The 22,709-nt window shown below is 32.3% G+C and overlaps 1 protein-coding gene and 1 pseudogene across 2 annotated transcripts; both read right to left on the bottom strand.

Annotated features, from left to right (window-relative positions):
- Positions 1–4,747: 4,747 nt before the first annotated feature.
- Positions 4,748–8,023, bottom strand: LOC107889294 (ABC transporter F family member 4-like; annotated as a pseudogene).
- A 2,110-nt stretch (positions 8,024–10,133) lies between these two features.
- On the bottom strand, positions 10,134–22,266 carry LOC107889293 (protein CLT1, chloroplastic). Of its 2 annotated transcripts, XM_016813662.2 has the most exons (10): positions 21,672–22,265; positions 17,776–17,921; positions 17,315–17,352; positions 16,612–16,727; positions 11,903–12,002; positions 11,772–11,807; positions 11,598–11,648; positions 11,344–11,470; positions 10,796–10,921; positions 10,134–10,568 (listed from the first exon to the last, which is right to left on the bottom strand). In XM_016813662.2, exons 1-10 carry the CDS (start codon positions 22,100–22,102, stop codon positions 10,402–10,404), a joined length of 1,338 nt encoding a protein of 445 aa, XP_016669151.2. In that variant the 5' UTR covers positions 22,103–22,265; the 3' UTR covers positions 10,134–10,401. The 2 variants fall into 2 exon arrangements, with proteins under 2 accessions (XP_016669151.2, XP_016669150.2); XM_016813661.2 differs by lacking the exon at positions 11,772–11,807 and having other exon boundaries at positions 11,858–12,002; positions 21,672–22,266.
- Between the last annotated feature and the right edge of the window lie 443 nt (positions 22,267–22,709).

The raw sequence follows: 22,709 nt of genomic DNA, 5'->3' as shown, positions 1-22,709 counted from the left end.
CCAAACGTGCCCTTAGTTTTTTCCCTTTTTCAGTTTTGCTATTTTTCTTGCTTTATTTTTTTTTCTTTTGTGTGTAAAAAAGGATATAAGAGAAAGAGGAAAACTCACCGGAGTTACATCGCAATTGCTAGGCTGGGTCCGCGCATTTTACCTTAAATGGGTAATTTTCGCGTCCAGTCCTTCCCTTTTGCGCTAGTGTTCGATTGGACCCTTTCCATGCTTTCTTTAATTCTTTTAAATTGTCTCAGGAATTTACGCGGGTGTTCATCTTAGTCCGTGCTGAAAGGGTCCAGTTTGGGGTTTGGTTAATTTGTAGTTTTCGCGTTTTACTTTGGCCCAAAGTTATGTTTAAATGGTTTGCTTTGTTCATAAGTTGTGCCTTTAATTTTGTTTTTCTTCCAGTTAAATTTTTTTATTCATTTTTACTATAAAATAAGAATATATTATTTTAACATATAGTTTTGTTTAACAAAATTGATATATATATATTTGTACATATTATTTTAACAAAATAAGAATATACTGTTTTTTTCATGTGCATATTTATTTGTTTTTTTCTTCCAAAATACTTTCATATATTATTTTGTATTTATATACTTTACTTATATTAAGTTTTCTTTATTTCACGTATATACGTAACTTACACTAAGTTATTTTTACTCTAAGTGTACATTATTGACTTCCTTTTATTTTATGTAAATATTTCCTTTTATTTTATTTTTTTATGTATATATTATTGATTTTATATTATTTTATGCATATTTGATTTCTTCTAAAGACCCTATTTTAAATGGTATATTTTATTTATTTTCATATACTAGTACCTTTGTTTTTTTTTTAATGTATAAATTTTCATTTAAGTATTATTTATTTAGATTGACAAATACCATGCTATGTATTACTTACTCTTTTATATATACATTATGTGTCTTGAAATCTCATTTATATATTATTATTTCATACATTTTTTTTTAATTTTATTATTTTTTGACCTATTCCGAACTGTCATGTATGTTACCTTAAGATTTTTATACATTTGTTTGATTGCATACTAATGATTCCAAATTGCATTTCTTCTATATTATTTATATATTATTTGTTTTAAAACTTGCCACATACTTTTATCACATGTACAAAACTAAGCTTGTATACACGTTATTGCATCATGATCTTTAAATTCCAACTCTTTGCCCAACATCAATCGTTTTTACCCTAAAGTGAACCAAATAAATATATTTTGAGCCGGTATTGCAATTGTTTATTTGAAAACTTCCAAAACAAAGGTGATATTTGATGTTTTTGGGAATTCGATTTTCCGTTTGTCCAAATAAACAAATATCACTTTGAAATTTCATCCGTGTTTTCTAAATTTTATAACAAGGCAATGTTCTATGTTTGGAAATTCGAGAAATCGTGCCCAATCGTGCTGGGTTTTGTTTTTTTCGTTTAGCCAAATAACATGATACCCTTTTAGATTTCATTGCGTGTTTTGAAAATTATGAGGTGATCTCAATTTTTGGAGGCTTAAAATATCGTGTCCTAACGTGTTGGATGTGGTATTTTATTTCTTTAAACGAGTGAATCTTAAAATCCAATTCGAATTGTTTATTTTTTTTTAAGAGGGAATCGTATTTTAATGGTTTTCTTTAAATTTTCAACGATAGGACATTAAACAATCAATTGATACCAATTTTGGGCGTCACGAGGGTGCTAACCCTTCCTCGTATGTAACCGACTCCCGAACCCTTTTTCTCGATTCTTGTAGACCTAAAATTATCGTTTTAATAAATCAAATGTTTTATTAAAATGATCAATCTCTAGGTGACCCGATTACACCTCAAAAAAGATTGGTGACAACTCCAAAATTTGTTTTTAAAGTCGATCCCTTTTTTTTCAAAATTTAAAAATGGTTTCGACATCCCTTTTTATGGGTTGAGAAGAAACTATAAGTAATTCTAGACATTGTGTTAAAAAAAAGATTATAACCTATAATAAGATTATTCAAAAAAAACTACATACAAAATAAATGAGAATTTATTTTTTTAGAAGTTTGTCATTAAACACTTATTTGGTTGGAACAATGTCATTTTATACTCTATTTCTAATATTGTATAAAAAAAATTCAATGTAGAAAGTACTCAGACGAGGAAAGGATGAGCGCTAACCACATCATGTGATGCAAAACCACAAGTAAACAAAACCAAATAAAATTGAAATTGATGAAATAAAGTTGTAAAAAGAAGGTTGAAAACAGCTTAAAAATATATTAAACAGAGGAAGAATGAAATTATTGTGCCAAATTTATTTAATTTTTAAAAATATATATTGATTTTTTTAAAAAAATTAAGCTTTAAAACAAATGAATCTAGATAATCGTATGTTTATGTTCATTTTAGTATATTTTAATTTTTTTTCATTTTTAAAAAAAATTATTTCGTTTATTTTTTGCTGGCATGACACTACCACGTCAGCAACTATAGTTGACACGAAATACCATGTCAATGCCGTTAACGGCCACATCAACGCTGTAATAGTCAACATTAATCAAAGAGCCTATTTGACTAGTTTTATTAGTTCAAGAGCTCAATTAGATGAAATAAGTCGCAAGAACTTAATTGATTTTTTCAAAAAAAAGTTAGGGTCTTTTAAACCATTAAACCATTAAATATACATTTAAATAGTAATAATAATTGTATTGAATAACAATGAATGGAAAAATAATGAAATGAATCCTAACCCTCCAATAAAGATAAGTAATTAATTAAGATTTTGTTTGATTTGATATATTTTATATATTAACAAGGAAAAATTATTTTACGAGTTCTTTCTACTAGATCATTTATAATCCCTACCAATAAAATCAATCCATGCCATTTTTTATTTTCCATATTGGATTAAACCTCCAAATCATCAAAAGAACTTCGAGGCTGGCTTAAACCCCTACATTAAATTGACTAATTTTATTGTTTCGAAAAAAATAACTATAATATCACTATTTTCATATGTCGTTACGTCATCTTAAAATACAATTTCAAATTTTCTTCTTCCAACCCTCATTAATTATATATAATATGAAAAATAAAAATGAAAATGATATGAGGTAAAAACAGTAAACATCATAATAAGAATGACGATAAAATAATTCCAAGTCTATAATTACCATGTTTATTTTATATTGTTGTTGCTAAAATGCTAATCTAATTTAGGCAATATCTTGATTGAAGTTGAGTACATAATTCTTACCACCAGTTTCTAACTGAAAAATGATTTATTTAGTTTTGTTTTCAAATTTAATCCAACTGCTAAGGCAACCTTTGATTCCCATAACATAAATTATTTATTATTTGTGAGATGCTCCCCACCATCTCCAATTCTTTTGCTGGTCACCATGGCTCATCAGACAGAGGTAATTATTTAACTTCCCAACATCTTGTTTACATACCAACAGTTGTGTAATCATCTTCATTTCATCTGCACGCCTAATGTTTTGATATCCATATAAAATATAATCATCTTCATTCAAATTTCTATTCTTTAAGGTTTGATTTCTTTTTCAACATTTTCTAAACTCCTTATCCCTTTCTCTCAATATTTGTACAACTTATAATGCTTGTTTCAATATAACAGTTGTAAATTTCATACATACATATAAACAAATAACTAGATATTTTGAATTTGTCCGAATAGAGTATGAAATATTAAGATGTTTGGGAAGTAGTATTTGAAAATTAAAATGGGGAATGGCAGAACAATGTAGTAGGATGGACGCCAGTCCCTCAATTTGGAGCGTGGGATCAGAAAAATGCAGGAGCCACCGATTATTCAATGATATTCAATCAAGCTCGTGCCAACAGGAAGCAGCACAAGTCTGATGTTAGGCGTAGCCTTGGCAATGACCGTGATCTCGTTGTTTCTTCTTTTCCTAAGCGCCCCCCAGACGACCATTATCCTGTCTCCGTACTATTCTCTCCCTCCATTCCTGCTTTTGCTTCCCCCCCCCTTCCCCCTTCATTTCACATTCCATTCTTTCTCATTTTTCCTTTTCATATTGCAGAAGAAAAAGAAGATTTTGACCTACATTAACTGCTGTATCAAACCTTGATTTGGCTCCGCCCCTCTAATCTCACCTGATATGTACATTTATAGGCATTTTCCGGTGGGGAACAAAGCATATATAGGGCTTCTTTAACCATGATTTTCCATGTACATATATCTTCTTTAGCTTGCAGTGTTGTACAGAGCGCAAGGCTAAAAAAAGATGCCTGCCCAAATGATGTAAAGGTACAACATCTGTATATATATATATGCATGTTTTTGTATGTATGTAATATAATATACACATAGAATGAAGTATATAATTATGATTGTATGCCACTTGATTTCATTCTAAGTTGCGAGGATATTCAAAGCATTCCATTGTTGACTGATAATGTTAAACACAAGAATAAGCATAACCATCAACACAAGGAAAATGGAATGGATCAATAGCATAGCTAAGGCTGGTTGTGATAAAAGCTTCTTTGCAGCCAAAAAGCCAACTCAAGAAGCTACTAGGCGTCTTCTTGAACAAGTTTTCCTCGTAGAAATGCTAATATTAGAGATTGAAAGCATCCCAAGTAACAGTTGGGAAACGCAGATTTCAAGCATCCTATTCAGCATTCCTTGCTGCTCCATTCTTTTATGACTCTAACAATGCAAATTATGTAACAGAAATAATGGAACATTCTTGACTATAAAACAGGGAACGGGAATTAAAGCCGACAGAGCATTTGTTCTTGGATAATCTGGCAAAAATATTACAGTTATAACAACCTCAAAAAGAATTTCATAGCAACACAAATACAAATTCCAACAAAACTTAATAACCGACACGACACTTGCATTATTCCTAGTGTACAATGCAAAATTCCTAGTCTCTGAATTTCAAACAAGCCCTCGATACAGGTGAACCATCATACCATATGCAGGTCTTAATGATTATATGGTTAAACATATAATATTTCATTTTTTGTTGGGAAAACTCAATACCACATCAGTCATCAACCTCTGCTCTAATCTCTCTTTGCAGCTCTTCGTTGTAGTCTTCAAAACTACCAGGGAAAGTGTTCACAGTCCCATTATCTACTACCCAAATTTGACTCTTCTCTTCATCCTCGCAGACACGTGATATGAGCCTTGAGTCATGACTTACCAGGACTACTCCACCAGTAAACTCATCAAGCGCATCAGCTAGTGCATCTATGCTTTGCATGTCCAAATGGTTTGTGGGCTCATCCAACAGCAATATGTGAGGTTTTGACATGGAAATTGAAGTAAAGACAACTCGAGCTTTCTGTCCTCCAGATAATTTTGCAATTGGAGTGAGGTGATTATGGCTGGGAAGTCCAAATTTCCCAAGTTTTGCACGAACAGCCTCCTGCTTGCTAAGTCCTTCTTGATCTGGATGAAGACGAAGCAGATACTGCACTGGCGTCTCCTCCATAATTAGTATCAACAAAATGTTGTGAATACCTCCCAATCCTCAATTTCTGACTCCTCCGTACTTCACCTTCTGTTGGAACTAGATCACCAGCAATCAGGTTCAAGAGAGTAGATTTACCAGCTCCATTAGGCCCAACAATGGCAACCCGAGTCCCCATATCAATACCCACATCAACATCTGAGAGCCTGAAATCCTCCCGGTTAGGGTAACTAAAGCTTACATTTATTATCTGCAAAAGGGGTGGAGTTAGTTCAGTAGGCTCAGGGAAGTGGAATTCCACACTGTAATCTCTCCACTTCTTCGGGGCCTCAGCTGGAGTTTCATCCTCATCAATCTTGCCCTTGCCCTTTCCCTTGCTCTTCGCTGCTTCTTTTGCTGCTGCAAACTTCGCTCGATATTTTACCTTCTCCTGTTGAACTCGATTCCCTGACCTTTTTGCAGCTTTTACCTGCTTTTCATAAATTTCAAACTTCTTATTCATCTCTTTACGGCGCTGTTCATACCCTGATTCAAAATCATCAAAATTTCCACGGTAGAACTGGAGCTTGAAATCATGAAGATGAATAATATCAGTGCAAACAGTATTAAGAAAATCTCGATCATGAGAAACAACCACCAATGTCTTTTTCCAGCGAAATAAATATTCCTCTAACCAAAGAACAGCTCTAAGGTCAAGGTGGTTAGTTGGTTCATCCAGTAACAGAAGTGTTGGTTGCACAAAGAGTGCCCTAGCTAGAGATATTCTCATCCTCCAGCCACCGCTAAAAGACTGAGTAGGACGACCTTGCATTTGTTTGGTGAAACCCAACCCTGCAAGAATCTTTGATGCCTGTGCTTCAGCAGCGTCTGAACCCAAGATCTGCAACTTATCATACAGTTCTGCAAGCCTTTCTCCTGCATCATCCCCATTAAGATCACCATCATCCTCTCCTCCATTACCAGAAGACGAATTTTGTAAGGCAGTAACTTCTTCTCGAAGCCTAAGTAGCTCTTCATTAGCAGAAACAACAGCCTGAAGGGCAGTTCTATCATCACCAACAACCTCCTGTTCAACCAAAAGCACATCAATATTTTTCGGAACTGGAATCTTTCTCCATGCAAGAAGCTTTAACAAGGTAGACTTGCCCATCCCATTTGGTCCAACTAAACCATATCTTTTACCATGTGATATCTTAACTGAGGCATTCTTTAGAAGCTCTTTCCCACGAGCTGATACAGAAAAATTGTCTATAGTTATGTCTTTGACATTAGCATCTGCTTCATCCTCACCATCAAGGACAGAAGCTCGACTACCAATAACCACCGTGAAAGCATCATGATCATCTCTAAGGGCCTCCAGTTTCGCCTGTTCAGCAGCTTGTGCAGCAAGCATTTCCTTCTTTTCACGCTTCTTCTGTTCCTTTTCACTTATAGAGGTTTCAAGAGGCCTCAAGCCCTGCCTTTGGTGTCTATTGGACTGTGTTTGCTCTTCCTCAGAGGCATACTCCTCCTGCTCCTCCTCCTCATCTGAGGGTGGGAGATCAATGCCATCAGTATAAGATGAAACCTTTGGGCCTTTCACCTTGGGTTTTGCAGAAGAGGAAACCCCCTTCTTTGGTTTATCAGGTTTCTGGTCCATGCTAGCAAGCATAGCTCAAACAGAGAGTTTCTCTTTTTTCACATCTTTGCTGCCTCCCTTAACTTTTGCAGTAGCACCACTCTCCTCTTGCTTTTTCTTGCCCATCACAACAATTACTCTGCTCAAATCAACATGAACAGAAAAGATTTATCAAATAAGCTCAATCTTATTGTTGCTTTGCTATTGTTTTTATAACTTCTTTTACTATTTTCTTTTTGGTACCAGAGAAGTTATTAGAAAGAAAAAGCTATTAATCGAAACTGAAATGAAACTTCGTTAAAAAATTAAATAAGTAAATAAACCCAGCACCATTGCCTAATGTATGTTTGTTGGACTGCTTTGCTCTTTCTTTCTACTTCACTGCTAAATGTTACAAGAACAAAAACATGGACATGTCATTCAAATACTACAATCTTAACGTTATTATTTACTATTGTGTTGCTAAAAGAATCACAGGCCCTAACAAAGTAATAGTAACCTTTTTATTTGATTCTAAAGGTCAACTAAACCCCCCCCCCAAACCCTTAAGCCTATATTCTTAAATTCCAATTACCATCAACAATTGCAGAATCTCCTAATTAGCTTCTTTGAAGAATATTTGAACATGATATTCCATAGTCAGAATACATACATCAACAGCTTAAATCAAAGTATTAGAACATATCATGCTTAAAGATAATAATTAGATTTATCTAAAATCAAGCCCGATTTAACAAGTACTAAGTAAACCTATTTCAAGTTTTTTTTTTCTGGGCAGCCAAACAACATATAGATTCAATGATCAGATAACCTAAATTTATCTAATCAACAATTTTTTTTTAAAATAGTTAAAGTTTAAAATCATGGATAAAAATCCGATAGATAAACAGGTATGACAAGAGAAAACAAAGCAGGGACTTTTATAGTAACGCACCTATTAGCTGAATCAAAGAAGCAAAAACAGAAGAGAAAGCCGAAGTGAATCCTCAAAATCTAGAGAGAAAATATCGAATAAAAACAAATAAAGTGAAGTGAAGAGATGAGATGAAATACTCAAAAACAGAGAAAAGGGAAAAAAAAAATTTGGTGGATATTGCTCTCAGTGGGAGAGCTCGTGGGGTGAAACAGAGCGGCGACCACCTTTATGTTTATAGCTCCACAAAAATCTCCCAACTTGTATCGAGATTCGAGATTCTAAAACTTCGACTTCACTTACCATCTTTTTCTTTTTTTAGTTTTCAGTTTATTTACTTACGAAAAATAGCTACTCTTTCCATATTTTATTATTTATGTACCAACCTCGAGTTTATATTGGAATTTTTAATCATAAATTAAAAATAAAAAATCGTAATTATTTTAAGTAATAAGATATTTAACTTCAAGTCACTCGAAAATTTGATTTTTTTTTAAATTAAGCTCTTTTTATTTTAAGGTTAAAGTTTTTACAAAAAAATACTTTCAATATTTTTTTATATTTATTTCATGTAAAATAAGATGGTCAACATAAAAAATTTTTCGGCCATCGTAAAATTACCCTCTTATTCCCATAACACCTCATACCTGACCCGAATATCAGGTCAAAGCACCAAAATGTTACCTTTTCTACTACATTCTTCATTTATTAAATATTTTCTTATAAACTTTCATAACTCTTCAATTTAGTCTCTTTTTGTCATAAAAGTTCAATATTCACTAATTAATCATATCAAATCAATTTTCTTTATTGTTACACTTTAATCACATAATTTATTTCAATTTATTATTTCACGTATCAAATTTCTATGTATTTCACTTCTATTTCATCCACATATTTTCTCAAGTTTAACAATTTAGTTCTCATCATCATAAAAATTCTACATTTTTCTACATTTTCACATTTACAATACTTTATGCATATTTTATCATCTCATAACCCATTCATTAAATTTTTATCATAATTTCCTTATTCATATATTAAATTGTTTCACACTTAAATTTTTTTACATCTTTCAATTTAATTTCTATTGTCATGTAATTTATTTTCCACCATAATAGGCACTTTAATAAAATAATTCATTATAATATCTTATTTTACATAACAAATTTTCATGCATATCACTTCTCTTGTTTCAATTATAAATTTTACAAACTTTACAAATTAATCCTTAACATCATGAAGATTCATTATTTATTATAATTTCACCTTAACATCACCTTGTAATCAATCCACTACTTATCATAAATCTCAAATGTATATTTGTTTCATTAAATAAAATTTATGAAATATTTTTGAGAAATATATCAAACAGCAGAAAATATTTTATACAAATCTATCTAAATATTAGAGAATATTAGTATTTCTAAGAAAGTAGCTTATTTTTCAGAAGTCATTTTCCAAAAACCATTTTGAGTGAAATAAATGGAACCTTAAACTCAAGTAATTTGAAAATAAAAATATTTTGTATGCACTCTTAAATCAAACAATAAAACAATAGTTGAGCTCAAACTAGATTAAGACTAGAATGATGTTTTGTAATTTGTATTGGTTGTTTGATTTTGATTTTAAAATATATAAATATTATTTTAGATATTAAAAATATTATTTAATTGCATTCAAGCGTAACCAAATTCAATAAATTGTATATTCATATGGTGCTTTTATATTTTTAGGTAACATGTAAATTGAAATAGCATTATATTTATTTGATAGTAAAACAGACAATTAACTGTTCAATTATTTTCAAATTAAAAAGTTTAAATAGAAAACGGTATAATTAAAAATTATTACTTTTTTTTTTAGATACACAAAATTCTAACATGTCCAAACTCCAAAATTACGGAGACCAGATTTTCCTATTCAGTGACGTCCCTTAATTGCTTGTTCATTTATTTCCTTTGTTTTTTTTTAATATAAATATTCAAAAATGTCGTTAACGTTAAGAAAAATGAAAAAAAAAAAAAAGAATTCTAAAGATCAACGACAAGAATCCTAAAACCAAACCATTCAAAAAGTAAATAAATAAAAATTTCTATGTTTAAAAGATTTTTTACGAAGACAGTCCTAATGGGATCACATTAATCATTCCAGAATTTTGTTGTAAATTTCTTTTTCTTTTTCCTTTTTTTTTTAAAAAATTTTCAACTCAACTTGTATACAAGTATGCACACACACCAAACATTTTACAACAAGGAGCCTACAAATACAAATGCAACATTCCTGTTCCCGTAATTCATACATTTGGAGGGTCAGGCTTTGCTCTGGTTTTACTTGATATGATAATGTTATTGATTTTATTTTGCTCTTCAAGAAATGCCAATTGGTGATAACTATGGATTTCACATTCTAGTTGGAGGGTGAGGGCAGGGCCGCGGTTGAACCAGATGGTGTCCAAGCATAAATAAGCAACCCTGTAACAAGGATGATTGCTCCTGCTACAAAACCAGTTGGAAGTGACGATGCAACACCGAGATACGGCAGCGGCAACGTGAACACATAGACTGAAATAGGCACTGCATTTATATAAACCGATAGCGTATTATTAATCATGTTTTCCTGGAAAAGAAAAGCTCCTACTTGGAGTGGCATGCTGGGACTTGTGTACTGTTAGGCAAATCAGATTTTATGAAACTATCTTCTAGCACTTCAACACTATCGAATCGATTGGGGCAGTATGTATGCGTGCATGCATGCATGCATGTTATGTTGAGAAGATAAAGAAGAAAAGACGAAGACATACCCGAAAAAGTGGATGCAAGCGAAGAAACCACAGCAGAAGAAATCTTGAGAAGATGTAGCAATGATATGTTAAAACCCATGTTCACAATAACAAACAGCAAGGGCAGTAGTGGTGCACCATCACATCCTGTGGTCACAGAAATTTCAAACTAACTAAATCAATCACTTGCTCCATTCAAGACAGAATCTAGTCACACCATAGGACTTCATGTAAAAACTGAATGGTTAATCTCAATAGCAAGCCAACTATATAAGCAACAAATAGAACTTCCATCAATTCTTTTTTTCTTATGTATGAGCAACAATATCCCCCTTTCGAAATTTGAGCTCATAAGAGCAACCCAAGCCCTCCACTAGTGCAAGAATCTAGTAAAATTTTCGAAAAATGTCTAAATTTCTTGCATGACGTATTAGATACGCAGTTTCTTTGCAGATTCATGGAAATTATTCCTTCTAACATTAGAAACGCAAATCATTGCTGACACTACCCAGAACAGAATCAGTCAACCGATACAACAGATAGTAGATAATGAAACAATTAATGCTTACTGCTAGATAAAGTGCCACCAATGTTCAAGAAGCAAGCTGCACCATCTTTAAGATAGTTTGGAAGCTGGCTAAATGGGATGCCCCAAAGTTTTGATAAAAAGGGTAGAAGCAGGCAAATGAACAATGCCTGCACTAAACATGTTACAATCACATCAAAATCCAGCCAAGATCCATAATAAAAAAAGAACATTAAAGAGCAGACTGCAAACAAAAATTGCCGCAGAACCTAACACTATACGATACACAGTACTTACTTGAAATGCAGATCCATAGGAATTTACAACAAATAGATCTATTGAACCACCCTGCAACAAATACAAGAAAATGATCTTTAATACAATGCAGAAACTCACAGAAATACCTCTCGACTTTATAAGTTCATTTTGACCAACAAGAGATGGGAAACTTTCCAACAGTAAACATCGTACTTTTAATCGCTGTGCAGCATCCAAAAAGATCACTTCCTACAAATGATTAACATATCACCTCTTAGAAGAAAGCATTATAGTAGAACCTGGAAATGGTTAGATATTTCGGTTTCAGTAAGAAAGCCAACAACCTTCAGAACAGTATCAGCCGCTTGAAATAAAAAGGAAACTATCATCAATAAACTCCAAAACATGCCAGCTTCCTTCAGTGAATGACCACTGCTGGATCCGCTGCAGAAGTAAACACAGGCAACAAGTCAAATTCTCAATGTCCAGTAGAGGAACAACCATTATGAGAAAATTGTTGGGTTACACATTATAAAAAAGGAAGCTACTATGTCTCAAATCACCATGACTGAAACTAATAAAACTTATATTTGTAATATTTGAACTTAATATAAATTATGCTGCAACTAAAATGCATTTTGCCTTCAAAATTAGTAGATTCATACGAAAGATGACACTAAACTAATATAAATTAGTTGAGATGCTAAAAGAAAGACCAATTACCAAGTTTAGATGGCCTTATGAATGGGGGAAGAGGCAATCAATAGTGACACTACCAGGAAAATTATTAATGCATATTTCCATTGTACTACGTGTTTCTGATCCTTTTCTGTTTTTGCTGTTATTATTTTTTAAATATCCTACTGATTTCCTATTTCTGTTGATTCCATTTTTTAAATCTCCTACAAAGTTTAGGAGATTAAATTAGAGTTGTTATATATATGTTTTTAAAAGGATGCTTATGATTCAATAAATGCAGACAGTTTCTGATTTTCTCCTACTGCATTATTCATTCATTTCTACTTATCTACATGGTATCAAAGTATTGCTAGAACTCTAGTGAGTCTGACCCTGTTTTCCTTTTCACTCTTTTCTCTGTCATCACCAATTCCTCTACCTACTACATGGCTGCCACTAACCTGACCACTGTTGTTAACTTTAATGGCACAGCCGTTGCCTCTTCCACCATCCAAGTGATTCAATTTAACCCAACTACCCATTAAATTGCAAGGTAGTATTATCCTCACTACCTGGAAAGCTCAGCTTGTTGTGCTACTCGGTCATCTTGACAGCAAAAGGCCAGCTTCATCAATATTGAAACTCACAACCCCAACAAACATGTTAAGTTTCTTCAAGACCAGTTGATTTAACAAGCCACCCAACCGTTGCAGATTGTCAAAGCCAGTTTTAACCTCTCCAGAGTCAAGTCAACTGCAAAATATCTACAAAAGGTTCAATCATTTGCTGATGCTTTCAAAGTTGTTGGTTCTCCTGTAGCTGAAGAAGCATATTGGCCCTGAATATCATGAGATTTCCATTGCACAAGCTCACTAATCACGAGCTTTTCCTCAGACATCAAGATCTTCACAAACCATCTTCTCTCATTATTGCTGCCACCGCACAAAAAAAAAAAACACCCCTCTTCTAGCCAATCAATCAGAACAACCGACAACTCACACTTAACCAAAACCGATGCTCCTCAATGCCTTGATCCACCAGCTCCAACAACCAACAAAACTGGCAGTCTTATTGTCCCAACACCTCATTCACTGCCAACTTTGCAACCAGAGAAGTCATATTGCAAGCTAAGTCTCTCAGGATCCATAACCATTTAGCAATAAAAGCCAATGTTGCCTCCGATCTTCAATTGGATGCCAACACATGGAACTTGGGCTCAGGCACCAACACCTCACAACCTTCAGGAGCGTACTAGCCATGACAAAATATCAAGGGGAGATGGTAAAACAATTCCCATTACTTACACAGATTCTACTAAGTTAAATGCATCAAGTAATGTTTTCAGGCTATTTAACAGTCTTGTTGTGCCTGCTGGAAAGCAAAATCTTATTTTGTTTCTAGATTTTGCCAAGATAACTCAACTTCTATTGAATTCTTTCTTTTACATTTTCATGTGAAGGACCTGCAAACATGGATTCCACTAGGGTGCAACCAGAATAAAAAAATACTCCACATCATCGCATACTGCCAATTTCACCACTACCAAAGTACCTGTTTATGTTTGGCATCATCATCTAGGACATCCTCATTTCCAAGCTCTCAATTTTATTTTGAAGAAGATTTCTCTCCTTTTTGTTCGCGAACACAAATTTACTTACTACATTCAAGTTGTTCCAATAAAATTCATCGATTTCTTTCTTATAAACTAACTCAGTCCAGTGATGCTCCCCTAAAAACATTGTTTAGTGACTTAGGAGGACCTTCATTTTTCATTTTTATTGATAAAAAAGCTATATTATTGGAACTTTATAGACCAATGTACCAAATATATTTGGTTGTTTACACTTCAAAACCAAAGTGAAATCAAATCCATCTTTCAGAAATTCACTCCACCAATGGAAAAGGTTTTCAACACATAATTTCTATCTACATTGATGGAAGGGGTGAATATAAAAGCTTTGAGTCAGATCTTCAACCAAACAGCACCAAGCATCTGATATCTCCCCCATATACCCCTTAACAAGTTTCTCTAACAAAAAGACATCATAAGCACATTATAGAAACAGCTAAAACTCTTTTACATGAAGCATCATCCTTTTGGTCATTTGCATGTCACCGTATTGTATATCTCATTAATTGTCTTACAACTACTTTAAAAAATCATCTTTCCAAAAACATTTTGGTGAAATGTCCAATTACCACTCACTTCGAACATTTGGTCATCTATGTTATCCTTGGCTCAAGCCTTACACAAATCATAAACGTAAGTCCAAACCCACTAAATGTGTCTATTTAGGCTTCTCTACAACCCACTACTCTCATCTAAGTTCTGACCTGGTCCAATCCAAATTATATATTTCAAAAGATGTTAAATTTTGAGCATATTTTCCCATTCAAAAATCTTCTTTTTTTTCCTAATTTAAAAAAAGTTAACAAATATCATAGGGGAAATTCGCCACTAATCTTCTATCAAGTTTTCATCTACTCCGCCAACCATCTCAAGTCTCCCTCCCCTATACCAGTGCATCCAGAACCTCAACAATCAGCAATGCCATTTGGCAATTCCCACAATACAAACACAAGATAAGCCATCAAGTATTCTTCAATTCACTACAACTTCCACCTTTTCACCAACAAAATCCCTCACCTCTAGTACATCAAACTCACGCCCACTTCACAACCCACCAATGTCAACCAATACTCTTTCTACCTTTAGGTGTGAACCACCCCACGTCCAAACATCATCATCGGACCCACACCTTCATCCTATTACCCCACCACTTGACCCTCTCCCTCCTCCAACCAGCCCTTCTCAACCTTTTGCTCTTCCTCACACATATGACAAGTCCTAAAACCAAATTTTCAAACCTTGTATGTCTTTTGACTATCTAACTCAAGTTTCTTCAAACAACCACCTCCAAGCAAGCAAATAAATACCCAAAGTGGAGAGATGCAATGAAATCAAACTTTGATGCTTCAATTCAGAACCAAACTTGGGAATTAGTACCCCGAGACATAATTGATTCCAAATGGCTCTGCAGGATTAAGAAGAAAGCTGATGGAAATACTAATCATTAAAAGGCTCAACTGGTTGCCAAAAGCTTTACCCAAAGCCCTGGCATAGATTTTCATGATACCTTTAGCTCATTCATTAAACCAACCATTGTACAAATTGTCTCACCATTATTGTTCATGTTATAATAAACATCGACAATGGCGATAGAAGGATCGCAAAGCAATAAGAAAAGAAAAATAATAACACATAGATTTTACTTAGAAACCCTTCTGGGGAAAAAACACGGGCAGAGAGGAGAAATTTACCAAGGTTGAAAAACGAATGATTATAAGAGGACCCCTTATTTTAGAAGATTCACCAACCATATGTTAACAACACTTGCTTCAAGTATGCCTAGACAAAAAGTATTTATGGCTCAACCACAAGGTTGATCATTTTGAAGATAAACAAACTCAACTTCCTAGGCCCTCTTTCACTTGCCATCTCTAAAAATTAGGTGTTGTCGCACATCACCTAACATCAAGGGATTGTACCAACTGTGCTTACGTGGCACCTCTTTTACTATTTTTGCTGTTATTTTTTTTAAATGTTCTACTGGTTTTTTTTTTTTTGCGCTGATGCTTTAAAAACCTCCTACTCTTTAGGAAACTCGATTAGAGTTGTTATATTCATGTATTTAAAAGGATGCTTATGATTCAATAAATGCACGTAAAGCTTCTGATTTTCTCCTTTCGCATTATTCATTCCTTTTTACTTCTCTACAAAAATGTCATATTAAATGTTTCTTTTTCTGACATTTTAATCATAATCAGTTTAGTTTTCTTGTAAAATGATATAAGAAGACTATTCACTCTGATTGATTAAAACCTTCAGGAAAAAGTCACTAATCAGTAATGAATGATTCAATTTACGATTGGAAACAGTGTCATTTTTCATAGCTATTATGGTTGTACTGCAAGCTAAAACAGAGACCCGCAACTTCCAAAGTGACCATAAAAGAAGACAACTAAGAATGATCATATGTCTAAATTTTCACTCCTACTCCTAAAACATTTTCATTGTTTTATTTTAATCATCTTACAAGAGTTTTGAAGACCAAGTCTTCAAAAACCAATCTCTCTCCATGAAGCTAGGCCAGGACCATGCTACTTTTTATGAGATTAACTGTAATTAAATCCAATAGAAACAGCATTATTGGTCAGGTTTAAATAACTCAATCAAATCCTCTTTCCAAGAGATTTTAGCTCTAATTCAGTTTTAGGGCCTCTATAAACCAGGTAGCTTAGGAGGCAACTAGAAGTTGCACCAAGAGAATTTGTAATGTATCATACAATAGAAATCACAACCATTGTAAGTTACCTTGCTACGGATATGATTACACCAACAGCCACAAGAAAGCATCCAAGTAGTTGGTTTATTCTATATCTCCTTCCAAGAAAGATAATGGAGAGGAGAATTTGCCACACGAGAAATGTCTGTAGAAGTCATAGACCAAAGTAATTAATTCAGTGCTTATACATTAAAATGGTTGGTGTCACAAGCTCTAATGAGCTAGATAAGAATCACTAAATAAAAATCTTTAACATGAAATAATCAAATTATTAGTTTATTACACCAAAATCAACTATTTCTTTAGTTGAACATAAAATGAAAACATGCTATATTCATTCAAAGCATTTCTGGCCAATAACTTTGAGCAGATTTTGAATTGTGTGATAGTTGAACTCATCCAGTTGCATTCTGTATAAAATCCTCAAAGTAAAATTTGGAGCCTAAAACTCATTACAACTCAACCCTAATAGAAAAGGCAATCAGCAGATTATTCAGTTTTTTTACATGTGTAAATCTATTTGGTTGTTTTCAAATACTATTTCTCTGAAAAAGCTTTCCATTTACTATCTTGCCTTGTTTTGTCATGAAGGCATAGAGGTAGAATCAGCCTTTAAATCAAGAACTTTGGCTATGGCAATTTATACGAGAAAGAAGAAGAAAAAAAATGGCCAAATACAGACACTATGGCAGTTATATTTAATGTTGAGCAGTAGCAATAAATGTTTCTCACCTGAGATAAAATTGGAATAGAAGCCCCAGATAGAATTGCTGTACAAAGTTGGAGAAAAATGTCAAAAGAAAAAAAATAGTATACAAAAGTTCAATATAATACTCCTATCATTTACTCCAACAAATTCATGCATACTGACTAGAAGCAAGAAACAGAAACATTTATACAATATTAAGAAACTAGCATCAAGTAATTAAAAGTTTTTGAAACTCTAATAGCTTCTAACAGCTACATTAGTACAGAGCCATCTCCGCCAAGAGGTAAAAAGATCCCAACGGAAAAGAGGCCTAATAATGAATATTAACAAAAAGATCCCACGGTTGGAGGCTCATTTTTCTGAATGGAAAGAGAATTCATTTTACACGAACAAACATACTTCAAAATCACCATGCAAAGATGCCCTAGAAATATCAGTGTGTTAGGAGACAACATTAAAAGGCATCTGAGTATGATGAGCTAACCTCCAGCTGCCATTCCAGTTGCAGCACCAAGAGCCTCCAAAAGGCCGACAGCAAGAAATGGAGCTTTTGGCATGGAAAGCATCTCATCTGTAACTATGCCAGCATGATACCGGAGATACAATACAGAAAAGTATACAAGCACATACCTGGACAAACCAAGAGTGAGAGAGGTATTAGGCTGGAACAAAATTCCCAACTAACAAGTATCTGTGCACTCTTGAGTTAATGGAATCAACCAGTAACAAAATTCAGCAGCTTTAATTCATCTAGCATATGAAGAACAAGAAACTTTTGAGAAATGTACATTTATAGCCCCAAAGAGACTGTTAAAATTTCATGGGAATAAAACCCTTCAAACTTAAAAAGGAGAGGTTTTTGAGAAAATAGAAGTTTTAGACAGGGATTCAAAACTACTCAAGGTCCATACATTCAGAGAAATTGAGTTCTCGATACATTCAAAGTCAGACTGCCTTTTTTCTAGTAAGGTATCAGATTCTTTGACAGTTAATACAAGAACAAGTGCTTCATATTAGTACCAGTATATTTTTAAACATTAGAACTCTTTTCAGAATAAGCATTTATTTAATTCATTATTCAAAAGTTATTTACCAAATTAATTAAATTCTAAACTGTGCAAGATCTTCAATTTAATATTTAATTTAGGATTACATAAATAATAAGATATATTGACAGATAATTTGAAATTTTAAAAACTTTGCCGTAGTATCTTCTGTTTAGTAGCTATATTTCTTTATATAGATTATTTTTCTTCCTTTAATGCCTAAAATATTTATTTACATTAAAACTAATTTTTTTTCTCTTTTCTTTTCTATTTAAAGAAAAAGTAATATTTTAAATATAAAATACTTCTAAACGTTAACATTTTTATGTGTTACCATATAAATTATTTAATAAATGCCTTTAAAGTTAAAAAAAAATCTTTTATCAGAATCAGAATTATTATTTATAAGTATGATAAATATTTTTATTAATAATTAAATTTAGTTAACCAAAAATTTTAATAAGATCAAAATTCTTATATATAAATGCAAGAAATCTTTATAAATAATTAAAATGTACCATAATTAAATTTTGATATTTAAAACTAAATAATTTATCTATTTTCTGTTTTTCTTTTTTATTAAATGAACAAGTGATATTTTTAATATAAAATAATTCTATATAAATTTAACCTTTTATGTGTAATTATATAAATTATTTAATAAAGGTCCTTTATAAATATGATAAATATTTTTATTAAATAAATTCAGCTAACCAAAAAATTTAATAAGATCAAAATTCCTATATATAAATGTGACAAATCTTTATAAATAATAAAAATATATTTAAAAATACAAATTTAGTAATATAATAAGCAATAAAAGATATATTGGTTAGTTCAAAAGCTTATCCAAACTAATGCTTTTATGTATGTTATAGATTATATAAATTCTAATGTAGTTGCATTTGCAAATCTGCAAATTTAAAATCTATAAATTATATAATATAATAGTGATATAAAATTATGTGCAGTTTTAATATCTTAGAAGTTTTTTCTTTTAAATTTTAATATCTAAATGAGTATGAACAATGATACCATCCTTCTAAAAGGTGATAATGGGACCCATGAAATACAAGATCAACTTGAATAAATTTAATATCAGTGATATAAGATCTACATCCAATTGTTTTTTTCCCACACATACATAAAAGTTATTTTATGAGTAATTAGAAACAAAATCTTTTAACATTAATATATGTTTTCATTGAAAAAAGAAGAATTACTTAGAATTTTTTACAGAAGTTAAGAAAAGGGTAATTGTTCTACCTGAACAAAGAGTGACGGCTACATTTATTAAAAAGTAACAAAATAGAATATGCTATGAGAAATCCAAAAGCAAAATAAAAAAGCTACTCAAGACGAGGCCGAGTGTCTAAACATAAAGCTAAAGCCACCACCTTGACCCACCACAACTTCAATAAATCCCGCTGATGATATCATTTCAACCCTTTTTCTATAATGGAAATCAAAGAGTGATCGATTATCTCCACAATATTTTTTTTTGACTAATTATGATACCTTCTATGATCTATGGGTTCTGTTTCATTCGAGCCCACCACTTGATTTTCTTGCCAATTCCATTTTGTTGTTGTTCTCATTTTTATTAATTATTTTTATCCCTTAACTTCAATATTTATAAACAAGAAGATTAAGAATAAGAAACTTTGAATAATGCACAAAAGATGCTACAAAGAGCATATATAATAAAATAGGATTCTTACAAATTCACTGGTTGTCTTCTGAAATTCACATATTTAAATATAGATGGTATTAATTTCACATGACCGAAGCCTTTCGAGCTTAGAAAACCAGCCAAAGATAGTAAGAGTTACCACATTTTCCTTGCGAACAAACCAAAGCCGTGCACAAGTGGGTCAATCATGCAACTTGTATAGTCTTGCATATAATTTAGATTCTAAGCTAAATCCATCATTGTTCTCAAAAAGAATATTCCTTAATCAATTTAAGTGGGTATAAAAGGCCACATCTAAATGATTTACCAAGAGTCTGTAAGTCAATAATGATGGTCGCTGAAAAAAAACCCTAGATTATAATTTGACAGTATGCCTCAAGTCTTCTCAAAAATATATATATGCGCGTAGAATTTATTATCTTTTATCAAAGTGCGGGTTAGGGGTTGAGACCTGATCTATTATTTTTTTTATCCCTAATTTTCAGCTAGTTACTACTATTCAAATGTGTAGGATTTATAGTTGAATGTGCCTGGCAAGTCCCTCAATTATAGAGAACAGATCAAACTAGTCCCTATACTATTAAAAATAATCAAATAAAGCTAAACTTTAACAGAGTTGAAATTTAATATCATTTACTATTTTTTCTTAGGTGGATTATCATTTACTATTTAATAAAGTTATATTTTGTTGAGAGTTAAAATGCAAATAAATAATAATAATTTTCAGAAAATGTTAATTCTATTATGATTTGATCTTATTTAATTCCTTTTATTAGTACAAAAAATAAATTAATAAATTTAATAATAGAGAAATTAATTCATTCAATCCTAATAAAAAGAGATTGCAACTACTTTCACCTATATAAATTTATACCCAACATGAGTAGTATCTTGCTCTTTTTATTCTTTGTCATATATCTTTTGATGGGATGGCAACATTTTTTGCTTGGGGTGAAAACTAAACATTGGGACCAAAGAGAAAACAGTGGACGTTGAAAAGTAGATGAATCGGGAACAATGACTTGGGCACGGCACGCTTTACTAGACGACATTTCCATTATGGCTTTCGGCCGCTTCCCATCGAGCAGAAACCCAAAGCAACCTAGTTTTGCCTATAAAATATTCGTTATGATATTTTATTTTCAGGTCTCTATTAGGTTCCTTCCTGACGCCTATATGAATCAAAATAAATAAACAAATTGATCCTATCTTAAATAAAAAAAAATGAAGGAAAGATACAAAAATATTTATATTAAATTCAATTCTAAAAAGAATGGCTGAAAAAATATAAATAGATGCTTAAAAATTACTATATTTTCGAAAAGTAATTTTCAGTGTGCTGTTGTCAAGCGGGCACTAAAAAAAGGAAAAACAGAACACAGAAAAGGAAAAAAAACGTTTTTTACAGGATAATATTGAGCATTAGAAAACCATAACAAGGCTTGGCCCCTAGGCTGCGAGGAAAGGGAAAATTAAATATGTACTAAAAAAATGAGGTTAAAAATTTTATCACGGTGGAATCTGGAAATAGCGAAAAAAAGCTCTGATAGTAGTAAAATTTTAAAAATAAATTATTAACAAGGAAGAATAATTATAAAAATAAAACAAAATGCGAATCAATAATGAGATGTTTCTGGGTACCCGAATGTGGCGAGTTGAGCCAGAAAGAAAGGGTAATGCTTGAGAGGAACCAAAGCCAGCTTATACAGCACCCGATTCCCTACTCCCAATACCACCGTCACCCCCGCTGCAACCACCACCTCCACCGTCCGATTTCTCTCTCTCCTCTCTACCTCGGTCGTCCGGTCCCCCAACGAATACGAGCATGGGCCTGGGCCTGGTCCCCCTCCTGCCTTCTTCGTGCTATCTCCGCCCTCCGCTCTTCCAACCGGCCCCACTGCCTCCACCCTCCAATACTTTCTCGATCTCAGAGCGATTCCTAACGGCCGTTGGATATTGTGAGGCAACAGAGGGAAGGCAGGAATCTCAATCGTTGGTTTAAACTTCTGGTGATGAACCGGAACGTGGGGTATAGTTGAACCGACCGTTAAACGGCGAACAAAGGAAGTCATTCGACTAATTTTTTTGTAAAGCAAAAAAATTAATGTTGAAAATACTACTATACAATAAAGATTTTAGTGAGTTTTTGGAAATACTAGTTTGGTGAGATTTTGAGAGCTCTTTTTTTTGGTTCGAGGAGCTCTATACTTTAGTGTTGACACGGAGAGAGAGAGAGGGCGAAATGGGATGTAAAGTATTTATAGCAGGTATGACAATGACCTTTCGTTGTCCAAATTAAAATTTTCTTCTTCTTACTTTTTTTTATTAATTTTCTATTATAAAATTATGATCTGGTTAAAACTTTAATTGAATTGGTATTAGAAGATAAGAATAAATATGAAAATATTTTTTCGATCCTACTTTTAGCCTCTCTTTTTTTAAATAAAAATATAAAAACCACGCTAATTAAATTGCTGAACTAAAATTTTATTTTAATATTTTTTATACATTTTTATTTTAATATACATTATTTATTATTTTCTATAATAACTTATTTTTAGTTAAATCGAAATAATAATTTTAGAACTATAAATTCAAAGTTAAAATAATTATTTTATTATTATTGTTAATATCTACAGCATGAAAATATGTTTGTGTGAAAATTTTATTAAGAAATTT

Source organism: Gossypium hirsutum, chromosome A09, assembly GCF_007990345.1.
Source record: "Gossypium hirsutum isolate 1008001.06 chromosome A09, Gossypium_hirsutum_v2.1, whole genome shotgun sequence".
NCBI lineage: Eukaryota > Viridiplantae > Streptophyta > Magnoliopsida > Malvales > Malvaceae > Gossypium > Gossypium hirsutum.
Note: the sequence above shows the minus strand (reverse complement) of the source record. Positions and strands in the feature narration are given on the sequence as shown.